The sequence below is a fragment of the Rhincodon typus genome, chromosome 5 (assembly GCF_021869965.1).
Source record: "Rhincodon typus isolate 14 chromosome 5, sRhiTyp1.1, whole genome shotgun sequence".
Taxonomy (NCBI): Eukaryota; Metazoa; Chordata; class Chondrichthyes; order Orectolobiformes; family Rhincodontidae; genus Rhincodon; species Rhincodon typus.
Window position 1 is genome coordinate 17,169,045 of NC_063336.1, and position 16,202 is coordinate 17,185,246.

The 16,202-nt window shown below is 38.4% G+C and overlaps 1 protein-coding gene across 1 annotated transcript in view; it reads right to left on the minus strand.

Annotated features, from left to right (window-relative positions):
- LOC109927960 (acyl-coenzyme A oxidase-like protein) overlaps positions 1-16,202 on the minus strand; it is a 122,143-nt gene that overhangs the window by 56,244 nt on the left and 49,697 nt on the right. The window contains exon 10 of the mRNA XM_048596861.1: positions 2,059-2,093. Within this exon, the coding sequence (XP_048452818.1) occupies positions 2,059-2,093 (35 nt within the window). The remainder of the gene's footprint in view (positions 1-2,058; positions 2,094-16,202) is intronic.

Genomic DNA, 16,202 nt, shown 5'->3' on the forward strand with positions numbered 1-16,202 from the left:
TTTTCCAGTAACTTGTTTTTGTTCCTGACTTACAGCATCCGCAGTTTTTTCGATTGTTATCAAGGTCCATAGGTTTTGCTGGGCGCAGTAACCCAAGCTGCTTCTCAATGTCCCATGAATATTGGTGAAAGAGTTCTTTACAAATACCCAGCTCAAAGTTGCAAACTGGGCTATGCAAAACAGTAAGTCCCAGGATGGGTCCACATTTGGACTACTGTGAGCAGTGTTGGTCCTCTCAATTAAGGAAAGATATCGTTTCATTGGAGGCAGTTCAGAGAAGGTTAATTGGGATGATCCCTGGTATACAGGGATTGTCTTATGTGCAAAGGTTAAACAGGTTAGGACTCTACTCAATGGAGTTTAGAAGAATGGGAAGTGATCTCATTGAAACATATAAGATCTGTAAGGGTCTTGACAGGTTAAATGCTGAGAGCATGTTTCCCCTCATGGGAGTGTCTAGAACCAGAGGGCATAGTCTCAGAATAAAGAGGTGCCAATTTAAGACTGACATGAGGAGGAATTTCTTCTGAAGGTTGAGAGCCTTTGGAATTACTCACCACAGACAGCAGTGGGAGCAGAGTCCTTCTGTATATTTAAGGTTGAGATAGATAGATAGATTCTTGATTAGTCAAGGAATCAAGGGTTACAGGGAAAACGCAGTAAAATGAACATGAGGAATAATGGATCAGCCATGATCTTATAGAATGGCGGAGCAGGTTCGAGAGGCCAAACAGCCCACTTCTGTTCCTATTTCTTTTGGTCTGTGCTGCATTAGCTAATATCAGCCAGGGGAAATAGTGATAAACAGAGAAAGAGAAAAAATGATCAGCCAGATTGACCCCACCCAACTATCTTACAGCAACACCTACTGTGGCAGTGTGGATGTCAGATTTGGAAACGATGGTCCATATGAGTCTGCCCAATTAAACAGCCTGCTCACTGCGTTTGCAACTCTCACATGCTTGAGACTTGTGCTGGATTGTGAACAATGAGAGAAGTTAGTATTTGCATGGAGTGAGGGGGAAAGGTCAGAGATAGAGAGAGAGAGAGAAAGAAAAAGGATAAAAATATAAGTAAAAGAATGAGCTAAAATTGAAAGCTGTGTTTATGAAGAGTATTGCAGGGAAAGAAAATTCAACTTAGTGACCACTAAAGATCATCTTAACTCTCTGACATTCTGTCACCTCCTCTCTGCTCCCTTCACCCTTCCCAACAAATGTTGACAGCAAAATCATTTAGGAACTAAATTCGTAAAAAAAAAACAAGCACTTAGAAAAACAAAAAATTGACCAACATGCTGCTGGTAAGCTCAGGTGCAGTGCATTACAAATTCCAGCTGCATATCATAGTAATGTTCTGTAATACCAAATTTACAGATTTATACATAAAAACATCCATCACCACAATAGTTATCTAACATTACAATATATTTCATCCTCAAACAAAGCAATTTATTCTGAATATTAAGAGAAGCACGGCAAGACATTTTCAAAAGGTCTCTGTAGTTCACCTCTAGTTTAAGTGTTCTGCCTCTCTCAAGATGAGATAATCCCCTTTTAATTCTACATTTAAAAATTACACACAACACCATCATATGTTTCACAGTGCAATTGCATTGCAATTCTGTACATGAGAAAAGAATCATGAGTTATTTGCAAGATTCAGTTTTTGTGGAGTTACACAACCACCCACGAGGAAGTGGATCTTTTTTGTGTAGGTGGTAGAAGTGGGGTTTTGGGGGTGGCACACAGGGAGCGACACACTGTCTGTTAGGGGGGTTTCTGGGGATGCCAGGAAATTAGCTATGGTGGTTTCTGTATTTGCAGACACAGCTATATGCTTTGCCCTGTCATGGAAATTTATTGCTTGCAATAAAAATGAAGACCATTACATTAAGCGACAACTGAAGCTTAATACATGGAAGGTATGAGTCAGCAAAGCACAGTTTGTACTTCCCCTTTTCATCTCCAGAACATAAACCACAATGTTAAGAAATCTGATTTTTTTTTTGTCTTTTTCCCATGTAAACAGAGATTGAAAAATATTTGCTAGATTTACCTGTGACTATAACGAATGGCAATCGTCAGGCCAAGCTGAAAATGCAAAAAAGAGTGTGTTATATTAAACAAATTGTGCTTGAATAGTGTTTTAACACATTTGCAAACTGATTCATATTTAGTGAATTATTTTAAAATTCAGACTCTGCAGTCAATCTGCAAATCAAAAATGAGGTGAAATAACTAATTCTTTTAATTGATTACATTAGCTAAGGTAGGAATGATGGTCAGGACTCAAGAAAACATACTGCCCTTCTTCAAAGAATGCCATGGGACATTTGTTATGAGCCAGACCAAACCCCCTCAAAATATTCATAAAATAGTCCAGACCCTACCTTTTCTTATTTTAAAGGTTAACGTAAGATGTTGAGTTCCAATTCAATTGGTCAAACTACCGGATTTAAAGCAAAACACACTTTATTCATCCACTATAGTTAAAATACAACAACAGAAAGAAGGAATTGGAATAACTATCGGAAAACGTAACAGAATAAAAAGTACAGTAAGTATTACTGATTAACTGTTCCAATATAGTAACATCCCATAAACACACTCTTGGCAAAAGGCAAATTCAGAAAATAGATAGTCTCACATGCAACTACCACAGCAGGAAGAAAACCCCCAGCTTTTGGCTGTAACTGACAGAGGGAAAAGACAGCTTCCACGTCTTCCCCAACCTGCTGAAAGCTAAAACTAAAAATCCTGGTTCTCTGGGAGCTTGACCACACCCGTTCAGGATGCTTCTATCATTCTAAATTTAAAAAAACCCAAGGCCTCACAAACTGTTTACTCTAGTGGCTCTGGTAGACTGCTTGGTGCCTGTGCCCTAAAACCTCTCTTCAAAATAAATCAGGCAAAATACACCTCTTAAAGCCACAGCATTGTCACACACTTTATATCCAATCAAAGGAGCCTCTGTTTAATATTCAGCTGAATGCTAGACAACACCTTCAATACAGAGCACTTCTTCAGTAATTTATTGAGATGTCAACTTTGACTATGTGCTTGAATTGTGCCATTTGGCTTATAGCTGAATATGTCATTGACCAATTCTGTTACTAAACAGTATTTAACCCAATTGTACAATGCATACTTAAAACAAATTTACTCAAGCCAAACACTTCCTATACGTTGGAGACCCATGGTCCCAAACCCCCATTGCTACTTGGGAACATTACAAACAATAATATAGAAAGAAAACTCAACAACGGCATGCAGTTCTATAGTATGTATAAGGCAGTAAAAGTTCACAAGTCACTTCACAAGAGTGATGTAAAACAAAATGTGTCATTTGAAGAGATATCAGGGCAAGTACCCAGAAGTCTGGTCAAGAGATGAGTTTTTAAAGCATTGTTTTAAATGTTTCAACATGATTTCCAATAGGTACATCCTCTTTCAACTTTTGCCATAACCATGTTGGTAACAGATATGGTACAGGGGATCATGGAGTTCTCTTCCAGAAGGCTGGGTAGTGAAGGAGAGAATATAAGCTTTAGAAGTGTATTTTGTTTTTTTTTGACATGAGGTTTTGAGCTATAGGCGAGGAGCTGTCTCTTCCAATCCAATAAAGTAAACAGCTTGTGAGGCCTTGGGGTTTTTCTTAAAGTTAGAACAATAGAAGCAGCATGTATGGGTGGAGTCAGGCTCCCGCAGAACCAGAGTTTTAGTTTAGCTCTCAACAGTTGGTGGAGTTTTGAAGTTGGATGTGGGAAGCTGTCTCTCTCTTTCTCTCTCTCTTACAGCTAAAAGTTTGGGTTCTCTTTCTGTGCCAGGATCATGTGTGAGACAATTTGTTTTACGGAATTCGTCTTTTCCTTCGTGTTCATGGGATGCTACTGTATTGGAACAGTTGCTGCTTAATGGTTAAACAATCTATAATTCTGTTAAGTTTTCCAATCAAGTTAAACTTATACCAATTCTTCTTTATTTTGTTTCAATTTTAACTGGGGGTAAGAATAAAGTGTGTTTTGCCTAAAGCCGAATAGTGTGACCAATTGAACTACATCTGGAACACAGCACCTTACACTGCCTTTAAATAAGATAAAAGTTAGGGTCTAGGCGATCTCCTTGATATATTTGAGGTGGGATTTGGTCTGATCCATAACATATCTTTTAACCCACCCACTACATTTTCAGTCTGTTCCAAACTATATTATTTTGAGCAAACTAAATGAATAAATAATTAAATGGTCAACCCCTTAAAAGGGACACTGTTTGGGTGCAGGTGAATCCCGAGTGAACACTAGTCACCTGTTTACAATGTACAATTAATAGATTCCCTTATATAAGCAGTGAATACTCAGGCAGTATCTTATAAAGAAAGAAGACAGACTTTATATTTCAATGCTGATGAAAGATTGCACATCAGAAATATTGGGCAGACTATTATGGTCCCAGAGAGGGTATGGGACAACAAACCCTGCAGGTAATTAACCTACAGAGGAAGTTGCCGAATAATGGAAAGTCTGTAGACAACATTTCCTTCAGAACTGCAAAAAGCCCCAACCACAGCCAATGTTCCCCATAGTGCTGCTGAGACAAGGAAGCACTGGCCATCTGATTGGCCCACAGCTCTTTGAGGTGGAATTACTGCTCTGATGTGGGCACAAGCCAATTGCCCCAAGTATTGCCCCAAGCCAATTACAGAGCCAGCGGTTGTTAAATGGCTGTGAAGCATGCCAGCCAGCCAGCCAGCCAAGTGAAGGTGGGCTCTCCCCTGACCTTTACACTGTAGTGTGCTGCATTACTCTCCACAAGTGCTGCTTGACCTGCCTAGTATTCCAATGCTTTGTTTCAGATTTACAACATCCATAGTATTTTCCTTTCTGTAGCAGATTCTCTTAGAATTGAATTGAATTAGGTTTTACTGTCTTCTCTCTTTAAATTAAAAAAATGGCTTTTATGTAAAACCTAAGTTTCAAAACTAATTCAAGCCTCCATATTTCTTATAAAGCATTACATTATGAGGCATTCCTTCTCTGGAATTCTTTTATGCATACATTTCCTTCTGTACAGCAGGTAGACAGTGAAGATTTGCATCCATCCATTTAATTGTAGAGATTTCCCTTCTCCCCTTCATCTGGTTCAAGCCAATAAAGTCAATCTGTAACCTTTTCTCACTCATAGCTTTCACAGTATACAGGATTGTGAACTGATCAATTGTCTGCATAACTCACAGCAGCTATACTATCTTCAGTGCCAAAATGATATAAAATACAGATTGTTAATCTTTCAAATCCAATTGACTAACTTCAAAGCCTCGGGCTTCAGAAGTGAGAAAAAAAAGTTCAAGTGAGCCGGGAGTCTCCAAAGCAACAATCTACGGTATATCATTGTGGAAAATAAAATTAAAGCGAACGATCTAATCTGACGCGATTACAGAATAATGTATAAGAGGATTCAAGCAGGTTGATTGAATTTCATTGGGTATCAAAAACAGTTTTCTTGAAGTTGCGCTGAGAAGAATTGCTAGTGTCCGCTGTCTAACATTGTCTCACGAGTATATTTCACCAGATAGGAAGACTCTGACATTTTTATTACTAGTCACAATTTTTCCAAAGAAGAAAAGAGCTGGGACACTTGAGAATGACTGTCAAAGTCAATTGACTGGAAAGTAGTCAAATTCTTGGGAAAATAATAAAGAGCATTTAACAGAGACAGGCTACCAGACCGAGATAAGGCTATCAAAGGGCAATTACCTGGACATGAAAATTCATAATTTGCAATATATAGCTCACAAAGCAATCCGCAAATATGTCTGCAACAGTTATTGCTGAAACAAAGGCTCGTAATTGAAGCACATTATGCAAAGAAGAGGATTCAAACTCCCTTTCCAAATCAAAAGATAACGATGGAACTTGAACCATGGACCATCAAACTCATGGTAGAAATGGAATTGTTCCCACTGTGGGTCAATAGCCAGGTTTTCAACCATTGAAACATTTGCTGAAATCAGCAAGAGATTAATAAATTCAAAATACTAGACATTGACACAATAGCTGTTGCAGCCAGACTCATCCAAAATATACAGGGAAGTTAGTATTTCAAGTGAGGTTCTGAGAGCATTTGGGCAGATATTGGAAGGGAAACTATTGCCTCCATTTAACACATGGTTCCCATAGAAGCAGCTACGGAAAATTATAATCAAGTGCGGTTAATTTTCAATAACTGAAATATACACTGTATCTGACTATTTCAAAAAACCGCACATACACACACTATTCCCCTTTAACTTTGTATGTGTGTGAATATGCACGTGTACAATTCCAAGTGACTGCCTGAAGGCCATATGCATGTCACCACATTTTTATTAACAATCTAACCCAATGAAAATAGTAAATTTGTTCTGAGATTCAAGAAAATCTTGCTCATTGGCTCCTTATTTCGCACATCAAAAATATAGGTAACTATACTTTTAACAGAGAGAGGTACAGCCACATGCAGAAAGAGCTTAAACCTTTGCTATGGCCAACTGAGGAAGCTGAATAAAAAGGAGTCAGTTCACCCATTTCCATTGGTTGTAACGTAAAGTTTTCCAACTGTAGAGAATCTTACTTAAATATTTGGCAGAAGTGGAAACTATTGTCCACTACCTTCAAAAGAAGCCAGATTTCAGTAGCCAGAGTACTTTTTAACAATGATTTTTATTTTCTTTACTTTCCAAACTAAAGAATAATATTTTCCATCCTCATCCATCAGTAAGACAATGAAACTATGCGCATGAGAGTACCCATCAGGAAGTTCTGTTTTAGTGATGCTTCACATGCCAACTCATGGCATGCTCTCTGGGTCACTCAAGGATGGAAAAGTGAGTGCACATTCTCATACAAACATATGATTTAGGAGTAGGGGTACGCTGTTCAGTCTCTTGTGCCTGCTGTGCCACTTGAATCTCAAATCCACATGTCTGCCTACCCCAATAACCTTTCAAGCCCTTGCTTAACAAGAATCTATCTACCTCTGCCTTAAAAATATTCAATGACTCTGCTTCCATCACCTTTTCAAAAAGAGGATACCAAAGATTCAGGGCACTCAGAGAAAAATAAATGTTGCTTCATCTCTGCTTTAAATGGATGACCTCTGATTTTAAACAGTAACCCCTAATTCCAGATTCTCCCATAACAGGAAACTTCCTCTTCACATCGACCTTAGCCAAGACCCCTCAGGATATTATATGTTTCAATCAAGTCACCTTATACTCTCCCAGTCTCCAACAGATACAAGCCAAGCCAACATTCCGTCATCATACAACTTCCACATACCAAGTATTAGTCTCGACAACGTCCCTGTTGTCTCTAACACATCTGCATCCTTCTTTAAATAAAATGATCAATACTGTGCAGAATACTCTTGACACATTCACAACATTGTCCAGTATATCATTCATACTTCTGAATTTAATTCCCTTCACAATAATCACAATTAGAGTATTTGATTAGTTTTCCTAATTACTCACACTAACCTTTTGCAATTCATACACACTGACAGGCAGATCCCTTTGCAATCACTCACAATTTAGACAATACAGAGCATCCCAATTTACAAAGGTTCAACTTACAAATGCTCGTACTTACAAGTGCAATCCTATACTGGGGCATAATTTTAAAAGACCTGACATACAAATGTTTTCTGCACTTCAGAACAGCTGCTTTTCATTGTCCTAAACTGTGTTCCAACTTGCTTATAAATGAACTAGAAAATGGACTCCAGAATGGAACCGTTCACAACCCGGGGACTGCCTGTATGCTGCTTAAAAAACAAATCTGCCAAAATGGGCAATTTCACATTTTCTCACATTAGACTCCCTTTGGCACATTTTTGCCCACTCACTTAAAATATCAATACCTTTTGTAGCCTCCTTGCATGGTCTTCACAACTTACTTTCCTATCTATTGTTATGTCATCAGCAAACTTAATTTGCAAACAGTTAAGGTTCTAACATCAATTTCTGTGGAACAACATTCGTTACATCATATCAACCTGAAAAATATCCATTTCTGCCATCTTACTGTTTCTTGCTAGCCACCAATCTTCTATCCATGCCAATATATTATCCCTACATCATGAACTTTTACTTTCCGTAACAATCTTTGATGTGGCACCTTATCAAATGCCTTCTGGACACCTCAGAACAGCACATCCACCAGTGGCAGGTTATCGACAGCACATATTACCTGCTCAAAGTCATCCAATAGCTTGGCCAAATGTGATTTCCCTTTCACAAAACCATGTTGACTTTGTCTGGTGCAAGAAGGTATATGAATGTATTCATGTGCTCTGCCATATCTTTAATAATTGTATTGAATACTTTCATTATGATAGATGTTAATCTAACCTACTTGGAGTTTCCTGCTTTCGTCTCTTTTTATTGAAGGAGTTACATTTGTACCTGCCAACCTAATGGGATTATCCCCGAATCAAGGGAGTTTGAAGAATTAAACCAATATATCAACTATCACTAGCTAGTTCTTTCACACCCTAGGATGAAGTCCACCCAGACCTTGGCACTTGTCAGCATGTAGCTCCAACAATTTACTCAGTGCCACCTCACTTCTCTGGTGATTGTGATTTTCCTGAGTTCTTCCTTCCCTTCCATTTCTTGGTTTAATCGAGGTTCCACAGAGAAGACTGTTGCAAAATACCTGTTCAAATCATCTGCTATTTCCTTATTTTCCATAATTAATGCTCCGACCTCACTTTGTAGAAACAATGTTCACTTTGTTAACTCTTTTATTCATTTTATGTACAAATTCCTACTTAGTACTTCCATATTTCTGGCTAGCTTTCTCTTGTACTCTAATTTTTATCTCTTTATTAATTCTTTGGTCATTCTTTGCTATTTTTTATGTCACATCCAATCTTCTGACCTGTCACCAGTCTTTGCTATGAGACATTTTTCTTTTATTTTGATACTGTCTTTCACATTTCTAGTTAATCAGAGTAGATACATTCTAACAAGTCTGAAAAACTTGAATGGATAGACCTACCTTCTGTGGTTAACTAGAAATGGCTGATTTCAGTTAAAGCACTACTAGGTAGCAGCAATCATACGATAATTAAATGTTACATATAGTTGAGACAGTTTCAAAATGGTTATGGAAAAAGATAAGCCTTCCTTAAAAGTTAAAGTTTTTAATTGGAGTAAGGCAAATTTTAATAGTATGAGACAAGAACTTTCAAAAGTTGATTGGAGTAGACTGTTTGCAGGTTAAAGGGCGTCTGACAAGTGGTAAGCATTCAGGAGTATGATGGCAAGAGTTGAGAGGCATTATGTTCCTGTTAGAGTAAAGGGTGAGGCTGGTAAGATTAAGGAATAATGGATGAATAAATATATTGAGGTTCTAGTCAAGAATAAAAGGGAATCTTATTTTAGATGGAGACAACTTAGTTCAATTGAATCTCTTAGTCAATATAAAGAGTGTAGGGGCATTCTTAAGAAATAAATCAGGAAGGCAAAGAGAGAATATGAGATAGCATTGGCAGATAAGGTTAAGGATAATCCTAAGAGATTCTACAAATACATTAAGAGCAAGAGAGTAGCTAGAGAAGGGGTACGGCCCCTTAAAGATCAAGGAGGTCATCTTTGTGTTCAACCCTAGGAGATGGGAGAGATACTAAATGAATGTCTCACGTCAGTTTTTACTGTGGAGAAAGAAATAGAGGCTAGAGAACATAGAGAAATAAATTTTGATGCTTTAAAAGCAGTTCACATTACAGAAGAGGAAGTTCAGGAGGTCTTAGGAGAATATAAAGATAGATAAATCTCTGGGATCTGATCTATGTACCCCAGAACATTGTAGGATGTAGGGGAGGAAATTACAAGACACCTTGCAGAAATATTTGCATCATCTACTACAGGTGAGATGCCTGATGACTGAAGGTTGGCCAATGCTGTACCTTTGTTTAAGCAAGTTTGTAAGGAGAAACCAGGGAACTATAGACGTTGTGGGTAAATTGTTGGAGGTGGTTATAAAAGATAGGATTTATGGGCAATTAGAGAGGCAAAAATTGATTAGGGATATTCAGATGGTTTTGTGTGAGGAAAATCATGTCTCATAAACTTGATTGAGTTTTTTGAGGAAGTTACCAAAAAGGTTGCTGATGGCAGATCAGTAGACATTATTTATTTGGATTTTAGCAAAACCTTCAACAGGGTTCCACATGGTAGAGTAAATTGGTAAAGTTAGATCACATGGGATTCAAGGTGAGCTTGCCAATTGGATATATAATTGGCTTAATGGCAGGAGACAGAGATTGACGGCAAAGGCTTGCTTTTTGGACTGGAGGCCTGTCACCAGTGGTGTTCCACAGGGCTCGGTTCTGGATTCTCTTTTGTTTGTTATTTATACAAATGATTTGAATGAGAATATAGAAGGCATGGTTAGTAAGTTTGTGGACAACACCAAAATTGGTGGCTTGGCAGACAGTGAAGAAGGTTTTCTGATATTACAAAGGGATCTTGATGAAATGGATCAATGGACTGAAAAATGGCAGATGGAGTTCAATCTGGATAAATACGAGGTGGTGCATTTTGGTACATTTTGGTACAGCTTATGCAATTAATGGAAGGGCCTTGGGTAGTGTTGTAGAACAGAGGGACCTAAGGGTTCAGGTACATAATTCTTTGAAACTTGCATCACATATTGACAGGTAGTTTAAAAGGCATTTGGCATGCTTGCCTTCATTGCTCAGTCCTTTGAGAATAGGAGTTGGGAAGTCGTGTACAGGACTTTGATGAAGCCTCTTCTGGAATACTGTGTCCAGTTCTGGTCGCCCAGTTGTAGGAAAGATATTGTTAAGCTGGAGAGGGTTCAGAAGAGATTTACCAGGATATTGCCGAGTATGGAAGGTTTGAGTTATGTAGAAAGGCTGGATAGGCTGGGGCTTTTTTTTTACTGGAGCATTGGAGGTTGAGAGGCAACCTTATAGAAGTTTATAAAATAATGAGGGGTATAGATAGAGTTAATGGTAGTTGTTTTTTTTCCCAGGTTGGGGTTTTTCAAGACTAGGGGGCACAGTTTTAAGGTGAGAAGAGAGAGATTTAAAAAAGAAATGAGGGGCAAATTTTTTACGGAGGGTGGTTCGTGTGTGGAATGAACTTTCAGAGGAAGTGGCGGATGCGGGTACAATTACAACGTTTAAAAGACATTTGCATAAGTACATGAATAGGAAAGGTTTGGAGGGATATTGGCCTGCAGCAGGCAGGTGGGACTAATGTGATTATGTTCGGCATGGACCGATTGGACCTGTTTTGGTCTGTTCCTGTGTGGTATGACCCTATAACTTTAAAACAGTAGGTCCAAGATTATTTGTTTAAACTTAATTATGGCAACTATAGCGGCATGAAAGAAGAGCTGGCTATAATGAATTAGCATATTAGGTCAAGGATAAGTCAATAGAGATGCAGTGGCAGATATTTAAGGAGATACTTCAGAATACACAGCATAGATATATTCTAACTAGTAAGAAAAATTGCAGAGGACAGACCCTCCATCCACAGGTAACCAAAAAGGTTAAAAATGGTTTCAAAATTAAGAAAAAGTATGTAATGGTGAAAAGACAACTGACAGATCAGAAGGTTGGACAAAGCATAAACTTGACTAAAACATTAACAAGCTAGAAAATTAGAGTATCAGAGAAGGCTTGTCAGAAATATAAAAGACAGATAACAAAAGTTCCTCAAAATACTTGAAAAAATTGTGAAAAAGAGTTGGTCATTGGTTCTACAGAAAATGAGAATTAGTCACAGAAAATGAGGGGATGACAGATGAAGACCATAAGAACATAAGACAAAGGAGCAGAAATTAGGCTATTCGGCCCATCGAGTCTGCTCCACCATTCAATCATGGCTGATAAGTTCCTCAACCCCATTCTCCCGCTTTCTCCCTGTAACCCTTGATCCTCTTGCTAATCAAGAACCCATCTATCTCAGTCTTAAATGTACTCAATGAACTGAACAGATGTTTTATGCACTGAACACCAACGCAAATTACAACATCCCAGAAACAGCTTTAAATCAGGAAATGGAAGAGGGGGAAGAACTCACTAAAATTACTGTCACCAAGGAAGTAAATTATTGGAGCCACAGGCTGAAAATTGCCTACATGCTATTGGAATTCATCCCTGGGTCTTGACTAGCGAGAGTTGCCCCATCAGTTTTATATTTTCTATATATAAGAAATGTTTCTGGAACAACACAAAAAATAGCCTTCAATGATCTATCATGGTGATATCAACTGCATTTTGACTCCAGCAAGGCCACCAACTTTAAGTTATGATCTGGCTAGTGACCAGTAACTTTTTTATAAAGTGGACGCAGTGAGAGATCCAGGTACTAATAAGTGAATAAAGCCTCAAGATCCCATGATAAACAACAATAAACTTTTACCATAAAAACTTACAACAGAATATAGTCTACTTTATGTGCAATTTACATTCTAATATCTAATTTTAATTGGATGTAAATGTGGGTAAGAAACAAACACTGGAAATGCAGTAAGAAAGTCACATGTTGCAATTCCTTGGAATTTCTGCTCCCTCAATATTGCTATTTTTACAAATTGATTGCTTATATACAAATTATATACATTAAAACAGCTTCATCACAACTGCATAGCCCTTTACAAAGTCCTTGAGAGATTTGGACGGCCACCCAAAATATAATATTGTGCAACTTTTGCTTAACAGTATAACAATAAACAATGAATTTTCTTCACCATTTGTCTCTAGATATGGAACCCATTTGTGACCAATTTCCACAAAGGGTCATGACGGAGTTTAAACTTGACAGGAAGTTTCTCAACTTCAACAGGATGAGAAGACTAAAGGTCACCCTCCAGCATATCCTCAGCTCATGTTATCTTGATGGCTACATAGTCATACCATGTAAGTGTCATTCAGGTCACCCTCCTTCAACTTCTTCAATTCTGGACAGAATAAGGTTTGTCTCTCATTCACCATCAGCAAGTTGAAAATCCTCCACTGGCCTTAGCTGATCAAAAACATTTAGAATCAAACTTCTTCACAACTGTTCTGTCTCTTCTTTAGACATAACATATTTCTAATGACCTAGTAAGGTTAACTGGGATTTGAGCAACACACTAAATTGTACGTCAAAAAAAAAAACCCAAAGAACTGTGGATGCTGGAAATCAGAAATAAAAACAGAAATTGCTGGAGAAACTCAGCAGGTCTGGCAGCATCCATGGACAGAAAGCAGAGTTAACATTTCAGTCCAGTGACCCTTTTTTAGAACTGATCATAACTGGGAAGGCCACATCTCTTCCAGATTTTCCCACATTTAAGAAGTTCTGCCCCACTCTCCAACAGGATTTCTGTTCTAATCATTTTTCTTGTTCACCATCATTATTTTTGTTGTTGCCTTCCCCCTTTCTCTCTCCATCTTCAGCATTTATACCAACCTTTCCCAGCTGCAGTCAGTTCTGAAGAAGGGTCACTAGACCTGAAACATAAAGTCTGATTTCTCTCCACAGATGGTGCCAGACCTGCTGAGTTTCTCAAGCAATTTCTGCTTTTGACTGTAAATAGTATAGTTGATTTGAAGAAACCAGACCTACTTTGTTTAATAGCTAGACCTATATTTTTATATTAAAAGCCCAACAGTCTAAATTCCCAATTTAAATTCTCCTCAAATTTCGAGAGATCACATTGTTCAGGTTCACAGTACCATCCCATCATGCATCATGAAAACACCTGGAACATTTTGAGGTTGCAAGGGTCTGTTTTTGTTGTTAAACCACAAACAAAACAAATCTCAGTGAAAAATGCAGCACCCTAGAAGCTCATTCAAGCTGAAGATACATTTGTTTAGTTGCCATAGTATGTTTTGGCTCCAAAAATAACCACCTTGCAGAAATGCAACTTTCATGTCAATTGACTTACACTCCCGTGAATATCTGACCAAAAGAATGAAAAAGATCTTCAAAATGACTTTTCCATTTGGAAGAAATTCACTCTAACTTCTGTTTCATCCAATAGCTTGTCAAAACCCTGAGCAATCAGTTTTGTTTTAGCATTTTAAGACTTATTTGTAAGGACTTTATCCAGTACAAATCCATATGTGACAAAAGTTTGTTGATCCATATCTGGTACCACAGAATAAACTCCAAACTCTGTCTAACTATCTGACTTACTTTAGTTTGCAGTACCTCACAGTAGACTACATTATCACTTTTAAAAAGGGCTTATTCCAACTATTTTACAAGGGATCCCAACTGCTTTCAATGGCCTCAATGTGCTGTCAGCACCAACCCAAAGTTACTAATACTTTTAAATTCTATATCCTTTCATTTTCTATATCCTTTTATTGATCTCTACTTACTTAGTGAATTAAGATAACATTTTAAACATTCTGCTCCAAATATTGCTAAGAAACAAGCATTAACTAGCATTTACAATTTAAAAGGAGTCCACAATTAACACACTCATGACAGAAATAAAAATGTGTGACCTGGAAAAGGATAAAGTCGCCATAGTCTTCCCAGAACATACGGCTGCTCTCTCATGAGAGAGAGATTGCTGGTTTAACCTGTGGGTCACCACACCTCAGGCAAGGGGAGAGGTTGAGAAGGAGAATCCTTCATGTGTAGGAATTGAACTAATGCCATTGGCATCACTCTACATCGCAAACCAGCCATCCAGCCAACTGAGCTAAACCAATCCCCATGACCTATACAATTTTCTGAGTCTTCATTACAATCCTCTGCCTCAAATCTCTTAACCTCTGCTGTGGACAATTCAAAACATTGATATTTTAAATAACACCGGAAGCGCCCATCCTTGGGTATTCCTGAGATTCATTTGCCCATTATTTTTCTAGCAATTTTGCCTTCTGCTGTAATAACCAAATCTTCTAAAGCTCCCTCTATCATTATTCTGCCAATCTTTGTATTGATGCCTCTGTCTGGTATCTGGACTATTTTGAAGTCTGATCATCATTCAGTCTTCTATGGTTTGTACCCTTTGTTTCACGAAAACTAAAGGGAATGACAATTTTCCCAAAAATTCTGCTTCTAGCAACAGACCTCTGATCCAATAGTGTCGCTTACTTCAAGGGGGTTGGAGTACAAGAGCAGGGAAGTCTTACTGCAACAGTGCAAAGTGCTGGTAAGACGAACCCGGAATACAGAAAGAGGTTTTGGTCCCCTTATTGAAGGAAAGATATTATTTCATTGGAGGCAGATCAGAGAAGGCTCGCGCGGATGCTCCCTCATATGGAAGGACTACTTTATGAACAAAAGCTAAACAAGCTGGGACTCTACTCATTGGAATTTGGAAGAAAGAGAGGTGATCTCATTGAATCAGATAGGATTCTTAAGGGGCTTGACAGGATAAATGCTGAGAGGATGTTTCCCCTCAGGGGAGCGACGAGGATCAGACAGTATAGCTTCAGAATGAAGTGGTGCAATTTTAAGACCGATATGAGAAGGAATTTCTTCTCTCAAGAGGACTTTGTCTTTAAAACTCCTTGCCACGTAATGCTGTGAGGGCACAGTCCTTGTGTAAAGTTAGGACTGAGATAGATTCTTGATCAATAGGGGAATCAAGGGTTACAGGGAAAGAGGGAAGGGAAGTGGACGTGAGGAGTGTCGGATCAACCATGATCCTACCGAATGGCAGAGAACACTCGGAAGTGAATGGCCACTTCTGTTCCTATTTCTTACTGTCTTTCTTCAAGAACCAAATACAAGTTGGAAAATCAGTTGCCAGTCCAAATGAGACATCCTAACACAATCCCCATTATTTAAAATTGCTGGCACTAATCCACGGATCCTCAAATTGATTGGTGACAAATCATTTACACAGTATGTTAAAGTCAATGATATATTCTTTCACGGAATAACCATTTGAACACTGACCAGTTCATCATGCAAACCAGCCTTTCTTCCAGTATCTCCATCTATACCTCCAGCTGCATCCATAAGCATTCAACATAATTCAAGACCACCCCCCATGCTGGTTATACTCTCTTCCATCAGGCAGAAGATATACATGTACAAACAGATTCAAGTACGGCTTACTCAGAGAAAGTAAGAACTGCCGATGTTGGAGTCAGAGACAACACAGTGTGGAGCTGGAGGAACACAGCAGGCCAGGCAGCATCAGAGGAGCAGGAAAGCTGACGTTT